Raw genomic sequence first — 16,659 nt, 5'->3', positions numbered from 1 at the left:
GGTGTCTTTTCAGGGTTAATTATTTCTCGTTTTAGGCTGTTTACTGTCGGTAGCAAGTAAGCAGCAGCGGCGGCGGCAGCGAGTCCTCGAGTCGAGTCGAGTCGAGTCGACCGCACGCACGCACGCACGCACGCACGCACGCAGGCGGCAGGCAGGCACAGGCGACCAGGCACGCACGCAGCCACGGGTATACACCACGGGTAACACACACGGGGCGAAACGCTGCACTACGCCACTAGAAGGCCGCTGCTGCTGCTGCTGCTTCTGCCGCCGATGCCGATGCCGATGCCGATGCCGACGAGGCTGGTTACAGTTGTTGCTGCTGCTACTGCCGCTGCTGCCGCTGCTTCTTCCTCCTCTTCAGTGAAGCCGCGAAAATTCACTAAACTCTTAGCGTATTCACAGGCATGACAATAACAATGAGAACCGCGGCGCGTGGAGCGTCCCCGAGCACGCTTCGTTACACGATCAACCATTGGGCATCGTCGGGGGTACGTCGAACCCCGCGCTAAAGCCCACACACGCACACACAGTAAATTTTGTCGACGGGTGCACGGGCACTCGCGCGAGCCACGGGGACAGGCCGACAAGTTACCAGAAGACTAACGTCGAATATTGCTAATCGCGAAAATCACCACTCTGGTATTAAACGCACACACTGTATATACCGGACGAGGTGCTCGCGTTTCTAATTCGTTTTACTTAGTCGGTCGCGCACGACTCGTCAAACACTCGAGTGTGGCGGACTGGCTGCGCGCACGGCGCTAGCTCGCAGCAACGATATCGCTCTCGAGGCCCGCTGGCACCATCTTCCTCTCCTCTTCTCTCGCCTTGGCACACTGCGACACGGGGCGCGCGAACGATCACCGCGGACGCGGCTCGCTTTCCCCGCACATTCGAGGCAATCACGGACGCCAGGAGGCGAGGACGATGAAATGAGTCGGTTCCGGGGCGGCCACCGCGCGCCACAGAAATTCGCTCGAGAAAAGCGATCGCGAGAGTTCCGCACCGCACGAGTATCGGCTAACGTAAAATGGCGGCTGCTGTTGACGAGAAGTTTTTCTACGCTTGTCAGAAAATGTCCGACTGGCTCCGTATGGTTGCCGTGGTTATAGACTCTCCGTCCAATTGGTCCGAGCGATCACATGACCTAGTCGCTCGCCGCGATTGGCCGAGGCGCTGCGAGGCCACGAACGCTCTAGTTACGATCACGCCGCCGGTCCAACAGCCACGAGAGCTTCGTTTATTCTTCTGCCGCCATTTGATCATGGCCGGTCTCGCACAGTGGTTGCGTGACTCTCTTTCAAACAGCCTTATTATTATTAATACCACTGTATCTTTGCAGTTTCACAAAGTTAACCGATTCAAATTATGTAGAACGAATCTGCTCTTTGCTTTCATAGTTATCGTATCTTCGAAAGTACTGCCAAATACTTTCGCTTAATCGTTCGTTCTCGGCAGAAAATATCGAGTGTTTCGCGATCTACTACTTTGCATTTCTTAACAAATACCTCTACAATAACTTTCGTGTGTGTCGCTGTTTTCTTCTATACATATCATATAGTTATACTTTACTTTTATGTATTAAATACAGAATCTTTGGCGCGTCATGTACAGAGAATAAAACGTTTGAAAACGTAAAGATAGATTGCAGTAATATCGTTACAAAATAGAATTATACTTTATACTAAATTTCACTCGAGTTTAGTTAATATGATCATTGAACTGTCGGCTCCTGTGTTATGTAATATTTTCAAACCATCAAAACCATAGAAATTATATAAATTACTTTCATCGATACGGTTGCTACTTAAATAAATTATATCAAAATATTTGTCTTGTGATATTCAATAACTAAATCAAAAACGTTTCAATGCCCTCATGATCTATAAATATTTTTTGATTGCAAAGTAAAATCTATGAAGGGTATCGATGGCCGTAATCAAACGATACTTATAAAATGACCGTTTTATACTACTTAAGTCGGACCAGAACCGCTTTATCCTCCTAGTTCACTTTTGCAGCTACTCGATGGCTGAAATTCATAAATCGCGTGCATCTGTTCGTTTTACGAGTGATCACTTTCTCTTAATCATAAATGCAGCAATTATAAATAATTTATTGAAGATAAATATGAGTATATTGTTCTCCAAGAAATATTCTTATCCATAGTCGCGAGCTGTGGTGGGAAAAGTTGATCGAAAATCGCATTTTAGCTGGTGTATTTACAAAATGTTCCGAGCGTCAAAGGAGGATGTCACAAAATGGCTAGGGATTTCTCGATCGACAGGTTAAAAGGAAGAATGCACGCGAAGTGGGGAGAATGCGTTGCGCAGAACGTCCTCTCCTTGAGAAAGAGAATCCGACGACTCGTGTGGATAGGTGCGAACGGCACGCGACTCGCCACACGCATATATTGTGCGTGAACTTACTTCCATCTCCCTTTTCTTCCTCCTCCTTTCTTTCCCGTACCTTGCCCTCTTTCTCTCTTGCTCTTTTTCTCGGTCATACGTTTATGCCTGCGCGCGCGTTTCGTACTCTCGCTCGCAATAGTGTCAGATACACACAGAATTGTGTAAAGAAAGAGGTGAACGCGAGAGGAGAGGGAGTATTGGAAATGGGACGGGAACTGGATGACGGCGTGGTAGCAGCCACCTAGCCATCTCAGTGACAGCACAGCGGCTCTTTGTCGAGTGTTGCTAGTTGCTCGTCCCGCGTTATTTTCCTCTCTAATGTAGTTAAGATCGCTTCGGAGATTTGTTGCCGGATCATCGCATACCTACGATGAATGTTTCTTTATAGGAACTTTATTTCGATATGCTAGGGTTCGCGACTTTCACATTTTTAGATCAAGTTATCTTCCGCATCGATTTATCAGATGTATCATCAATTTTTTATTTTTTTTTCTCATATATCCCTCTGGTTCGTTGAAACCTGGAAAGGTAGTTTCTAGTTTGAAACCGGGTACGAGAGTTCTCTGTTGTAAAAATGGGGTTACTACTGACGAAACAAAGTTAAATCGCGATGCAGAGAAAGGAATCACGAAAATCTGTTGATAGTCTTTATCTGAATGTTACGTAACCACTCGCTGATCAAAACTCTTCATAGTATTAAACGACGTAGTGCTATCGAGTTCTTTCTCGTTTAGCGTTTACTTTGGTTCAATTTTCGTCTGATTGACGACTAGTTTGTAATATCTTCGCGTTACTTCGCGTTGCGAGAAAATAGACATATTGCTTACAAGATTACAGTATCTAATAAAGCTGTGAACCGATCGTATACACATCTATGACCGAGTGGAAATAAAAATATCTGCGAGGAGTGCATTGACCGATCTCTAGCATATACGAATATAATAATTAACTGAAGAATCTGTTCGAAAGAAAAGTCACAGGTCGCTACGTTATTCGTTTTCTATTTTCAATTGTTACAAACAGAACAAGTTATTTTCTTAAAGGCTTTGAGTCACTGATATCACTGTCGTTGTCTACCATGATAACGAACGCAGTTTTCATAATCTCGTTTGTCGATACGATATGATTCCGCCCTATATTATTCGTAACTATTATAAGTTTCATGTGTGGTGGCAAAACGTGTATTAAATCAAATTAGAGTTCAATCAGAGAGGAAAGCATGTGCTATTTAACATGTTGGATAAATTGTGACAATAGTTCCTGATTATTTAATTTCAATCTGTCGATTGTGTATCCATGTATTACACTACTAATAAGGGATTAAAGACATAAAATTGTATGTCAAATTGCGATAAGCGTTATTACTTGTGATTTGTATCTTTCGTAAAACATGACGAACGTTTATCTCCATTGAAGTAACTTAAATATTGTCAATGTTTTTGATTGCAACAATAAATAATAAAACGGCACTTAACTAGCAGGATGTGAAAAAACTACTGATTGTAAATAAAAAATGAATTTTAATCCTTAGATTAGAAGTATCCATTGTGACATGTGTAAATCGAGAATATATTTCTCCTTTGCAATACACGAAAGGATACACTACGAAATCTTTATATTATCGGGACTCGATTATCACATTCAATGGAACCAATGCGGTGCAACTGATTATAGGAAAATATATAAACTTAGAACAATAATCTTATCCAGTTCGTATTCAGCTGGTGTTTCTATTGCAATAAAATTCATCGCTCGTTTTTCGAATTTCTTTGTTTACTTTCCTATACTTATAAAATTTCTTGTGTCTTAAAAAATAATTTTAAATATATTTCTTTATGCGTATGTTTCAAATAAAAGGAGCATTCAATATTTCAAAAATTCAAAGTGATATTTTTAAAAAGATTTACTACTTAAATAGTTGGCGCTTCTACGTTTAAATGAAATATCTTTATACCAACAATATGCAAAATCGTACATTGAAATTGACCGTTTGTACACATAAACATGGTCTTATTCTAATAAAATAAAAATAAATGTTTCATTATTTCATAAAAAAATTTTTATTTTATAGAAACATTCATTCTAAACCTAGAATCGTTGCAAATGGTTGACTTTAGATTCAATAAATCGTTAGTAATAAACATCACGTAGAACATAAACTAATATAATAGAAATGATATTTTATTGTAATAATACAATTAATATTTGTTAAATATTAAAGCTGACAATAAAATTGGACACATGGTATAACCAATTTAGAAGTAGCAACTACATTTGTTTCTTCAATTTTTAAATTATCCGAATATTAATTCATATAAGGAGGACAGGATAAATTAAGTACAAATCGTTAGAAATACTTGTCTGAAAGATACAGTTTAATAGAAATAGAAATTAATATTATCTTTTGGTATCATGATATCTACTAATAGATACCCAAAAACCCGTACCTTATAAATCGTCCAGTTTCTTCTCTACAGTAACAATAGTACAATTTAATACAAAATTGTTTTGAATCAATATTTCAAGTAATTAATGAACAATTACAAAGGTTCTCGAATTTTCATTGAATAAAGAAAGTGTCACAATACACTTTGATGTAAATTAAAATTTCGAAGGTTGGTCAATTTTAAGATTAATCTGAGCAAGGTCATGCGTATAGTGGGAAAAACATATAAAAAATATGGATTGATTTTGTTACTCAAAAAGTGATAAATGAATCAAACTAATGATATAAATTCTTATAACAACTCAATCTTTTGTTGTGATATGTTACAGAAAACAAATGCAGTTCATCCATTGTAATAATATCGGTTGTAATAATATCTAAATTTTAATGAAGTATTATTGCATGTAAATACGACGTGTTAAAAAATTTAAATAATTATAAAACTTTGCATAAAAATTTTTGTTCAATCGGAATGATACAGAATTAATTTGACTTATCTACATTGAAAGCATTTTGTATCTAATTAAAACAATTCGAATTAGTAGTCAAATTTCAACAAACTACACATAAAATTTTATACAAATTACAGTATAATGTCTGTTACATTTTAAAATGATTCAATTAAAACATTCTAATTTCATAAAATTATGCATACTTTTTTGCATTAACAAGGCATTTATTATACAACTAATAAACAATAGTTTCTTTAACAACAAAGTTTAAAAGATGTTGTTTGAAAATTAAAAAAACAAATTAATAGTTCAGTCCAATCTGGTATGAACTATAAATATGTGTTTAGTATAAAAATCACATCTAATTAAATTATTATTAAAAAATTCTTAATTGCACAAAATAATTAAGAAATTTGAAGAATTTATTGATTTTAACATTAGATAACATGTGGCTAGATATTTTCCAATTAATATAAACTGGTTAAATAATTGAATACTAATAAATAACTCGTAGTATTACAGGCAGTACTACGCGTATTAGCAATATTTTAAAAATCCCGGCTTTTAAACAATAACAATTTAAAGTATTAGAACGTATGATAAGTTTTATAGAAATATCATTATTAGTATTCGTGTAAAAAAGACTAGTAAATGTTTATCTCGACGAACTTTTAAATTGAATTTTCATGTAATGATGTATGCATAGAAAACCATTTTCAATTTGGGACTTTTGTTTCATTTAGGTTTCTACACTGTGTTTTTGTTAAATGCGATTCTTTATGAATTTTCTCAAAAATGTAACTTAAATAAATATAAATTGGAGTTATTTAATTAATAAATAACATTCTTGTTAAAAAAATCTAATGTTTTCATGTTAAAAAGTGTTGTATCATTTTATTATATGAAAATGCAAAATACTGCATTAACTTAGTTGTCTTAACATTCATACGCATGTCAAATATAACGGCATTCTATTAAACTTTTCAGATACCAATGCATATAATATATGTACCCAGCATTATGTGGCAAAACATGAATGATAGTATAAACGAATATCTTTAATAATGGAATATAGCTCAAAAGTTATAGGTCTTAATTCTAGTGCCAGTTTTAAGGACCTGTAAGAAATCTTCTGTACACATATAAAAACATTACATTATATAAGTAAGTATCCATATTGATTGGAACATTGGATACTCAAAAAAAGTCTTTTCATGTAACACCAGTTTTTTTTTTAACATTCGCGTACTTCTAACTTGATCAAAAGATACCACTTTATATTTTATTTTAATATCATTGAGATGTAGTAAAATATCCAGTCAAATGTCCAGAAATATATTCATGAACCAGAGTTGGGCAAAATTTTTATCTAAATAAAAATTTGAATAGTAAGTAAAAAATACTTTATCTTTATTCGTTATCCGAAGTTTTGAAGAGTATGAGGCCACGCTACGTTCCTTCATAATGAGAATAATTAAAAAGGAACGCTTGTAATAGGCAGTAATGTTAAAAAAGCGTCTTAACAGTGGTTTACAACGCACATCACAGATGTGAAGAATATCTGAAAAAATAGGAAATCCTACATTCCCTCATTCTCATATTACTATTAAAAAAACAAAAAAACATTTTATTAGTAACACTATAAGATATAGATGAATTCGTAGTTTGCACTTAAAATTGAATTATTCATTATTTGCTGAATAAGAGTAACTTAGACTATTCAAACCTTTGAATAACGAATAAAGATAAAATGTCTTTTCTTTGATTCTTTATTTAAATATTTGTCTTCATCTAGATAATACCCCACTCTGTCATGAGCCATGCTTTTAAGAGTTTCTTTAACAATGGTATGTGCGCAATATCTTTTTGAAATTGGTTTGCATTTGCTGTGTGATCAAGCAGTCAATCGCTTTTAGGCTTGGTTTCAGTTTCTTCATGTTCAGATACTGTTTTATTTTCTTGCTGCCCTGATTTTGACTCAGTTTCTTGTTGACTACCCTCGTCTTCTTCATCTGAATAATTTGTAGGTGCTTCACCAGGTTTCAACAGTTTTCCTACGTAATCATACTTTTCTAAAATAGAAAATAATATGTTTAAAAATATTAAGTAACAAAGTTATACATATAAATAGTAATTTGTACTATTTTTCATTAGTAGATATTTTATCTAATTAATGTTAAATATACTTGAAGTTCTGAACTTTTGATTTTGAATTGCACATATTAGAATTCAATTATATTTTTTATCATTGTGCTTATATAACAAAATTTCTATATTACTTTATTCATAAAATTCGTAACAACATTGCTATGTACATTTCTATATATATTCTATAATTTTGACTATAATTTAATCAAAAGTTACCTTTGAATTGTTCATCCCATTCTTTCACAGAATTCATTTCTGTGATATTTAAATCACTTAAATCATCATATTCATCTTTTGCTGTCTCTATTGAAAATGTTGCTAAACCTCTGCTAGCGTCACGTCCTCCAAATGCAGCATATGGACCACCTACAGAAAAATTGATTTAAAAACAATATAGAACTATATCAATTTTTTAAACTACTTAAAGCTAAATGTAATAGCAATCAGTTTCCATGAGTACAATAAATATAAAGCATAAGTACAAAAGAATAATGTATTCATCTATATCAGTTTTATTATTTCAAATAAAATCGATTTCGATTTATATACGTGAATATCAAAAAAGACTGGTTTAAATTCGTAAAGATACAATGATAACTTTCTAAAGTGATTAGTAAGATATCGTAATGCTTGTAAATTTATTTTTGCATAATCGTCGAGTTGCGATAAGCGTTGCCTGGCGGGAGTGATCGCTCGAAAGCTAATTAAAACCATTGAGAACTCGCAAAGGTAAAAAGACGTCGCAATTACGAGACGTACGCATAATTAAGAAAAGGTTGGATGATCGTGCAAAACGTTCGCCATGAAACCAATTACGAACTCACCAGGGCCGTAAAATTTCGCGCTGCGGGTGCAGTCGTAAATATTGCCATTGACAGCAACCAATATTCGACCATCTGGTCCTGTGCCATCGTACTTTTTCAATTCTTCCACCGTAAAGTCACGTCGCAACTTTGGTAGTGTCTTGATCTCTTGCACGGGTACCTCCGTCTTCGTCTTGCTTTTCACGATTTTGTAAACCAGTAACGCGATCACGCCCACTAGAGCGAGATTCACTGGGCTCATAACAATTTCACCAATAAAGCTCGAAATTAGTTGTTGACTTCCTTGGCCGGTAGATGAGATGGAGCCCGGCGAGTCATTCTTTTCCGCCATTTTGACTACTAGTTTACGACAGCGCAGAACGAGACGATTGTTTCGGCTTGCTGTTCACCGGCTCCGTTTCGCACGTGAAGACCAAATGATCTGTAGGTACTTCGGCACAATTCTGAAGGGACGAATCTCTATCCACACGCCCCTCGAACGAGTCGCGAGCAACCTGAAGTACTACTGACGGTACCGGCGCTGATCGCTCACTGGCGTCTATGCTGATTGTGATTATACAAGGTGTCCTGTAATACGTGGCACGACGAGAATGACGATCATATATTTAGATAAAGAAAAAAAAAAAGAATTAATTGGAATCCGACTGGAATCAACGAATTTTGCTATGAACATTTAACGATCTGGTTATGTAGATCACGCACGAGAATGGTAACTTTTATTCTACGTAGTATTATTTTTTTATTATGTAGAATTATTTGAGCGTTCGCGGAATTTGATATTTCAACGAAGTTCCTAACTAGAAAATGTGTTTTTCCTTTGTTTTTTTTTTTTTTGTTTTAATATGTAAGGCAACTAATATTAATTGGCTTTTCAATTTATCTCGTTGAGAAAAATAACTTTTGTCGGCTTGTGTTGTTTATGTAGGACACTTTATATATTTTCATACACGCAATACATAGGATGCATAGAAAAAGTGGAGGAAGTTTTTTACTTGTTAAGCCGTGACACTATAAGTACAAAAAGCTTTGTAACTTGACATTATAAATGTTTTTGGAATTTTTCGCTCATGCGATATACAAAAATGATAATCAAAAAATGTATGGCGATGAATACGCGTTTTACTTCATTGCCATAGTTGGTGAAATAAGCGTGATATTTAGGTCACGAGTTCCTTATCATTGATACTGATAATGCATTTTATCGTACCTTTGCAAAACTTGTATATGTAACAAAACAATATGAATTTATATCCAAGATATGACTTGGATTTGAGACTATGTTCTGTTTGAATCTTAATGTTAGCAGCAGGTACAAATTGCTAAATATTTTTATTTACTTTTTAATGATTTCATGACGAAAGCGCAGTTCGCTTAGTTAAATAAATACAATTAGATTGATATTTCGTATCATTATTAAACAAGAATATAGAATTTTATAAGATACATGATCAGTCGTTTAATTACCAATCCATAAAATTCAACGTGTCATTATTTGTAGCTCAATTTTTCAGAGTCATGCCGTGCTGTTATTCTTTCTATTCATGTTTCAATTGCGTTTGTATGCGTGAGAATCTGGATGAGTAAAAACTTAATTACCATATATTACGTTAGATGTCGCTTTTGTATTTTTTACTTATGCGCAGTACCTGATTTATCATTACATAAACAAATCATTCTATATGCTATACATGTAACGTCACTAACTAGAATCATAACAGTAAATTGATTAACAACAGAAACAGTAGTAGTCACAGAATTGAATCAATCAGCAATTGTTTGAGACTAGTTTATTCAAGACAATATCTGCACATCACATTTTTATGCGTGAACATTATTTGACTTTTATACTGACTTTTATAGATACTCTATAGAACTACATACAACAAGCTTCTTGTACTTGATCATCGCATTGTACTCATAGTATTGGACGGCATCGTTTCATAATGATACATCATTATTTATATATTCTACATTTATATAGAATCTACCTACTTTGTATTGAGAACATAATATGATACAATTTTATAATGAAATAGATTAGTTCAATTAAAAAATACAATAACACAAGTGAAAGTAGTTAGGCTTTCGTACATTTTTCCTCTTGAAAATCAAGATAAGGACGAATGTTAAGTGTAGAAGAAACCATGTTAGTGTCAACCTTTTCTGAACACATTGGACACGTTTCTTCAGTTTCAATGATCCTAATATAACAAAATACGATAAAATGATCTGTATTATATTTGAAACAAAGTAATGTATCTATATATATACCTCAGAAATTCACTTCTTATGGCAGGAAAATCACACTGAGGACATGCTGTGAAGTCATCTTCAATAATATGTCGTCCCTATAAGTAATTATACAGTTACCAGACTCATAACGATATGCTACATTTGATAAGAAATACTCTAAAAAAAACTAACTGTAGCTACACAAAAAGGTATCGTATTTTTGCATTTATCACATGTAATTTCTGTCTCAGGAAGTTTACTCTTGCAATAAGGACATGGAGTTAAAGGTTCATCTTCGATTTCATGGTCCTTTGTGCGTGGGGGTTTCCTTACAATCGCTTCAATTTTTTTACCATACTTAGTGTCAATTTGGTTTCTATATTCGGGACGCATGAGCATAGCAGCAAAAGTAAATGCTGCATTTTTTAACCCTGCCCTCTGGCATTCTATTACAGTAGACGTCAAAATTGGAACAATATCTGAAATAAGGTTTTCAATATTATAACATTATACGTTGTTTCGCAATATTAAGGAGAACTCGTTTCTACTAACGTGATGGAAATTTCGAGATATTGTTGGCTACTCTAATTAACATACGGGCACCTCGCAAATGATCATTTTTTTTTACATGAAGTCTAACTAGAATATAGGAATGCAAAAGTCTTAAATTATTTTGCATTTCTAATGGTATAGTAATCTTATTTCTCTTCAATTCTTGATACATGCCAAACAGAACATCATGAGCATTTCTATAATTTCCTACAAAATAATTGAAAATTTTAAAATTTCGAAAAAATTTTTTTTTGGATAAATTATGCCTTATAAAATGTTAATTTTATTTTAACGAAAATCAAACCGTTTATTTGTTCTTCGTTTGCAATTATAATTGCTGTTTTTGCAGCCTCTTTGTACTGTTTTCTAGCCATGTACAATCGAAACAGATACTTCGGATCCTGTGAAATTATGAAAATGTAAGAAAATAGTTTTATATTATCGAAATCCGTGATACTACCTTAGGTAAACCGTCTCCACCCAATAGAAAGTCTATTAGTTGATTTGCTAGTTTATCATCTTTTGAAGAAGCAACTGTATCAATAGCTAATGTAAGAACTTCATTTTCATCAGTTATTAATTGTGCTGCTTTTAGTAAATGACGTAATGCTTTCTGATATTCTTTTGCATAAGAATAATATTTTCCCGCCAAAAGATTATTCTTTTGAGATTCAAAATGCATAGCAAGACTTTTGAAATCTTCTTTTCGTGGATTGTCATCATCTATTGTATTTATTAAAATCTCTCCATACAATTCCATCTTTCCATGTTGATTGGCCAATTGAAAGGCCTCATCGTGACAGTTAGACAAAATTAAAAATTTGATTGCTGAATTGAAGTCATTCATTTTTTGGAAATATTTTGCAACCATTTTGGCTCCTTCTATGCTCTTAGTCTGTTGTACGATTTCAACGCTTCGCGCTATAATAAATATGAAATTACAGACATATATTACTAATAGAATTGAATATATTATTTGAAGAGTTTTAACAATTTTTAGGTTACCAGGATTATTTAAATATTCCAGATTAATTCGAATTATATTTTCATAATCTTTTGCAGTTTCATATGCTTTAGCAGCTTCTTCGTATTTGCCTTCAGCTTCTTTAGCCTTAGCATATTGTATATTAATTTTGGCAGATGATATTTGTGGCAGAAGTTGACCCACTTTCTGCCAATTCTTTAGTTTTATATAGGCAGATGCTGCTTTGTCAAAATACTCAGCCTTTTCGTATAGTAATGCAGCTTCATTAAATTGCTGTAAGAATAGATAAATTAGTACATACTCAATATATTCAAAAGTAATTACTCATACCTTCATTGATTCTAATATTTCTGCGCATTCTTTTCGCAGTTGTCTTGAGCTTTCATTATCCATTGCTATGCTCACGCCTTTTCTACTATCACCGCATCTAATAGACATTCTGGCAATTCCAGCAAGACATAGATTTCGATGATGTGGATTGTATAAATTTGCGTTAGATAAATTAGTGGCATCTACTAATCCGCGCTCATAGTTTGTCAAAGCTTTTGGATAATTACCTCTGATGAAATAAAATTTATAGTTGCAGTATTTTTCATAAGTATATAATTTCTACCTTAAATATAATGTTCTTACGTGAATTCCAATTGTTGAGCATATTCTCTAGCAATATAAGGAATTTCGTCAGCTTTCAACTTCTGCGCTAAGTTCAGCGCTTGCTCCCACTGCATTAAATCCCTTCTTAAATAAAGAGCTTGCACCGGTTCTGAGGACTGTAAAAAGTATTTTTCTGCTTGATTATAATCACCCAGCAAGATACATGCATGACCACATAACAAAGGCAATTCATCTACATTTTCCATGTTTTGTAATGTCCAAACTGTTGAGGCATCATCTATATGTCGATAAACCTGCATTGCTGCGTACAAAGACAATTATTTCGAAATAAAATATTTATTCAATTTATAACACTTCTGTAATTGCAATAACATTAAATTTACCAAAATCAATATTTAAGTTTGCAATTGCACTTTCTCCTAGTTTCAACCATGATTCTTTTTCATTAATTTTCTCACAAGTAATCCATGCTTGTTGAAATCTGAAATACAACGAATATAAGTTCTAATTTTATATAGTTAATAAATAAAATAGTTACCTTCTGCATAGAATTTGATTCTCTAAAACTTCTTTCATTTTTTTAGATTCCACAATATTCCCTAAATCTTCATGAGAAGATAGCGTAATTTGAATTAGTTTATTACTAGCTGAACTCAATATCAATTCTCCAGAGTAAATTAATAATGGTAATGTATCAGATGGTAATTTTGTTGTGTTTATTTTTACGATTTTTGCACCTGTTTATGAGATATTTTTAATTTATTTGTTTTTACTATATTATATTCCTTACATTTTATACCTCACCTTCGATAAAATACTTTACAAACGTGTATGTGATGACTATATTTTTATTATATATGGCGAATGTATTACGTTCCAAAATATTTTGATCCCAAAGTATACCTTCTATACAATCCGGACAATCGGGAATTTGTAGGACAATCTCTTGTACAGGATTATATACATAAGCGTCAGATTTATTATCTATAAAACACAATTGGGTCCCATTTGCATCTAAATAAATTTCTTTTATGCCATTATTGTGCACATGTTCTGAACACTGATTAAAAACTTCCAAACAGAAGTAAATTATATGACCCATCTAAGTGGAGCATAAATAAAAATTAATCTTTCGGTATATTTGAAAGCGATTCTATTTTAAATAACTTACGTCACTGGCATACACCAAAAAATCTGTACTAAGAGCATGGCACATTATTCTAAAATCTGAAGTATTGAAATCTGGAAACATTTTCGTATCTTTCCCTTCCTTTGTCAGTGATTGATCCATTTTAATCTATAACAATATTATATTAGTACACAAGTAACTTATTTGGATCTCCTAGCATGAATTCATATTTGTTTTAATGTACTTGTTACCGAGTGTAATTGTAGTTTTCCATCAAACAAAACAGACACATAAGTTTCACTCAATCTCATACTATCTATTGTTGCTAAATAGTCTCGTTCAAAGTGCACTGTAGTATTATACTGTCCTTTAGATATATCCCAAAACAAGGCCCTATTATTTAAACCAACTGCTACGTGCATAGGACCTATTGCAAGTACTGATGGTTCTATTATAGTATTAATTATTAATGGTTCTGGTTTATCCTAAAACAATTTATATTTTTTTTAAATTTGATACATTTTGCATTTTTTATAATGTTTTGCATACCTTATCTAATGTATATAGATGGACTGCAACTTCCGTTAAACTAGTTAATAAAGCAATTTTATTCCCATAAACGCTAGATAATTTTGGTATTTGTATTAAATAAACTGAAACATTGCCACTGTAAGTGACAGCTGCTAGCATTGTGCCATCCACTGACCATTCTATTTTGTTAATACCAGTTTCACCGCTTATTGCAATTACTTTTTCGGTTTCTTCCAGATTTTGTAGACTATGTATTTTTATTGTATTATCTCCACATGTTGCAATTTTTCCTACTATCCGACTTATTGTTAAGTCAGTCAAAGAATCTTTGTGATTTTTAACTTGAAATAGCTCTTGGCCAACTTCTTTAATATGTGTGGATATAGCTGTAAAATATCCGTTTTCGAAACTAACTAAAATATATCCATCACCATACCTAAAATATATTTCCCATGACAAGATATAAGAAACTTCAACATAAATAACTGAATTTGCAATGATCTTACCATTTATAAGTAACAATAGGACCATAACGTTTTTGAAAAGCTAATTCAATAGGATTTTCTGGATCCAAAATATTGTACAAGAATAAAGTGGTTTTACTAATAATTAGAGATACCTAGAAAATATGAAATTATACCATAAACAACAGTTCATGTCAACATATTCTGCAATAATATTTTAAAAGGAAAACATACTGTATTTTCACCTCCAATTCTGTGATCTGTTTTCATTTCATTAAACTGGATATCAGATGGTTCACCCTGAAGTGGTATTTCACGACGAGTATCTCCATCACTTGTACTGATTGTTAAGACTTTGTCTTCGCTGGCTAAAGCAAGAAGACCTTCATATGACCAAGCTCCACAAGTTATACGTTTCTTATGTTTACCCAAAATTGGTATTCGCCTATTTATTGAAATAATATATGTTTATGTATAATTATGCATAAAAATATCCTATATTAATTGATTAAAAAATATCATACTTGGCATTTATGTGGTCATAAAGTATTAAGTTTCCTTTCTGTGTTCCCACAGCTAACATGCACGTTCTTTTTGCCCACATGATACATGTTAATTCATCTCTTACACCTGCATCTATTTGTGACTTTTTTCCAGTCGTTGCATCCCATAATGTAATACTAGATGAATTTTGAGATATAATAGCCAATAGATCTCCATCCGAATCCCAGCCAAACCCAGTACATAGACCAGCTATGTGAATACGTTCTTGTAAATCCCCTTGTCTATCAAAAATAGCAACTGAAGAATCACAACCAGTAGTTGCTAAATGAGTGCTGTTACCAGGACGCCATGAAATGTATACAGTCCCAGTATTATGGGGTTGATACAACTGGTAAAGAACCTGCATCGAAAAGTTTACGGAATTCAATATAAGTTTAAAAGAAGAAAAAAATTTATTTCTTATAACTTACCTTTAATAACTTTAATATTTTTAATAACGTAGCTTACCTTTTCTGACATTATTTAATGAATGATTTCTAAAGATTCTATTCACAAACCAAATCATCTATTTGCATTTGTACATACTGTAACCGTACATAATTAACATACAGGTTCATTACATGCAGTTCTTTATATACAACATTATAACATTCCCTTGATTCGCCATATTGTTTACATTTAGGTAGTTTTCTACCGATCAATTTCAAATTGTTTGATGCTTTGTTAGCATAAACTATGAGTATACATATTATAGTAACACGAAGTATAAAATAGCCTCATCACAGATGAGATATAAAATAGACATACTATTTTATAGTATTTCTTGTCGCAGGGTCTGCAATACCGACTTCACAAAGTATGGAAGATAGCACCATAGACGAGTATATAGGATAGATTGGGCAAGCAATGCTTTTTTCTGTCCTACGCTTTTATAGCTCTGCTGGGGGTCTGTAGAGAGGAGGCTAGATGTCGGTAATGAAGGCTACATCATCTACAGGTTATCATGGTTTTCTCATTGGGTAAGTACTTTTTTATTGTAAAACACAATAGAGGGGGCTTCTAACATGATAATCGAAACCTTAAGGTTTCCATTTTAATGACTGATCAATCATTTAGAAGTGCGCGTATAAAATAAATAATTTGCATCAACATCAAATGTAACACTGGAACTACTGAAATTCACCTACGTTTATTTTTAAAGGTATGTAAAAATGATAAGTTTTAGGAAAAATATAAAATCCAGTTCGTTTATTTTCTTTACTTTTATTTAACAATAACTCTGAATCAGAGTCTTTGACAGTACAATGTTAAAAATCTTTTAAGCAATTTTTCCTCGTGAAAATATCGAATGGAAATTCTTAGA

The 16,659-nt window shown here is 33.2% G+C and overlaps 2 protein-coding genes across 3 annotated transcripts; both read right to left on the bottom strand.

Moving 5' to 3' along the window:
* Positions 1-7,063: 7,063 nt before the first annotated feature.
* On the bottom strand, positions 7,064-9,099 carry Msbp (membrane steroid binding protein). The gene is made up of 3 exons (XM_076381049.1): positions 8,285-9,099; positions 7,677-7,826; positions 7,064-7,384 (listed from the first exon to the last, which is right to left on the bottom strand). Exons 1-3 carry the CDS (start codon positions 8,613-8,615, stop codon positions 7,215-7,217), a joined length of 651 nt encoding a protein of 216 aa, XP_076237164.1. The 5' UTR covers positions 8,616-9,099; the 3' UTR covers positions 7,064-7,214.
* Positions 9,100-9,610: 511 nt separating this feature from the next.
* On the bottom strand, positions 9,611-15,928 carry Oseg6 (intraflagellar transport protein Oseg6). Of its 2 annotated transcripts, XM_076379908.1 has the most exons (19): positions 15,804-15,928; positions 15,317-15,696; positions 15,027-15,237; positions 14,835-14,947; positions 14,347-14,764; positions 14,049-14,282; positions 13,840-13,965; positions 13,473-13,770; positions 13,207-13,405; positions 13,052-13,149; positions 12,687-12,969; positions 12,384-12,612; positions 12,074-12,326; positions 11,529-11,989; positions 11,373-11,469; positions 11,069-11,275; positions 10,709-10,995; positions 10,556-10,632; positions 9,611-10,485 (listed from the first exon to the last, which is right to left on the bottom strand). In XM_076379908.1, the coding sequence occupies exons 1-19, from the start codon at positions 15,813-15,815 to the stop codon at positions 10,362-10,364; spliced, it is 4,107 nt and encodes a 1,368-aa protein (XP_076236023.1). In that variant the 5' UTR covers positions 15,816-15,928; the 3' UTR covers positions 9,611-10,361. The 2 variants fall into 2 exon arrangements, with proteins under 2 accessions (XP_076236023.1, XP_076236024.1); XM_076379909.1 differs by lacking the exons at positions 9,611-10,485; positions 10,556-10,632; positions 10,709-10,995 and having other exon boundaries at positions 11,081-11,265.
* Positions 15,929-16,659: the final 731 nt, after the last annotated feature.

The sequence above is a fragment of the Calliopsis andreniformis genome, chromosome 6 (assembly GCF_051401765.1).
Source record: "Calliopsis andreniformis isolate RMS-2024a chromosome 6, iyCalAndr_principal, whole genome shotgun sequence".
In the NCBI taxonomy this organism is placed as follows: domain Eukaryota; kingdom Metazoa; phylum Arthropoda; class Insecta; order Hymenoptera; family Andrenidae; genus Calliopsis; species Calliopsis andreniformis.
This window is presented reverse-complemented; position numbering and strand designations above follow the sequence as displayed.

Coding starts and splice junctions, on each gene's coding strand:
- Msbp (XM_076381049.1), bottom strand. CDS start 8,615: ATGGCGGAAAAGAATGACTCGCCGGGCTCCATCTCATCTACCGGCCAA. Junction 7,827..8,284: donor CGCGAAATTTTACGGCCCTG/GTGAGTTCGTAA, acceptor ATTTTTCTGTAG/GTGGTCCATATGCTGCATTT. Junction 7,385..7,676: donor ATGGGATGAACAATTCAAAG/GTAACTTTTGAT, acceptor TTTCTATTTTAG/AAAAGTATGATTACGTAGGA.
- Oseg6 (XM_076379908.1), bottom strand. Junction 11,470..11,528: donor GTGGAGACGGTTTACCTAAG/GTAGTATCACGG, acceptor ATAATTTCACAG/GATCCGAAGTATCTGTTTCG. Junction 10,633..10,708: donor TACCTTTTTGTGTAGCTACA/GTTAGTTTTTTT, acceptor AATTACTTATAG/GGACGACATATTATTGAAGA.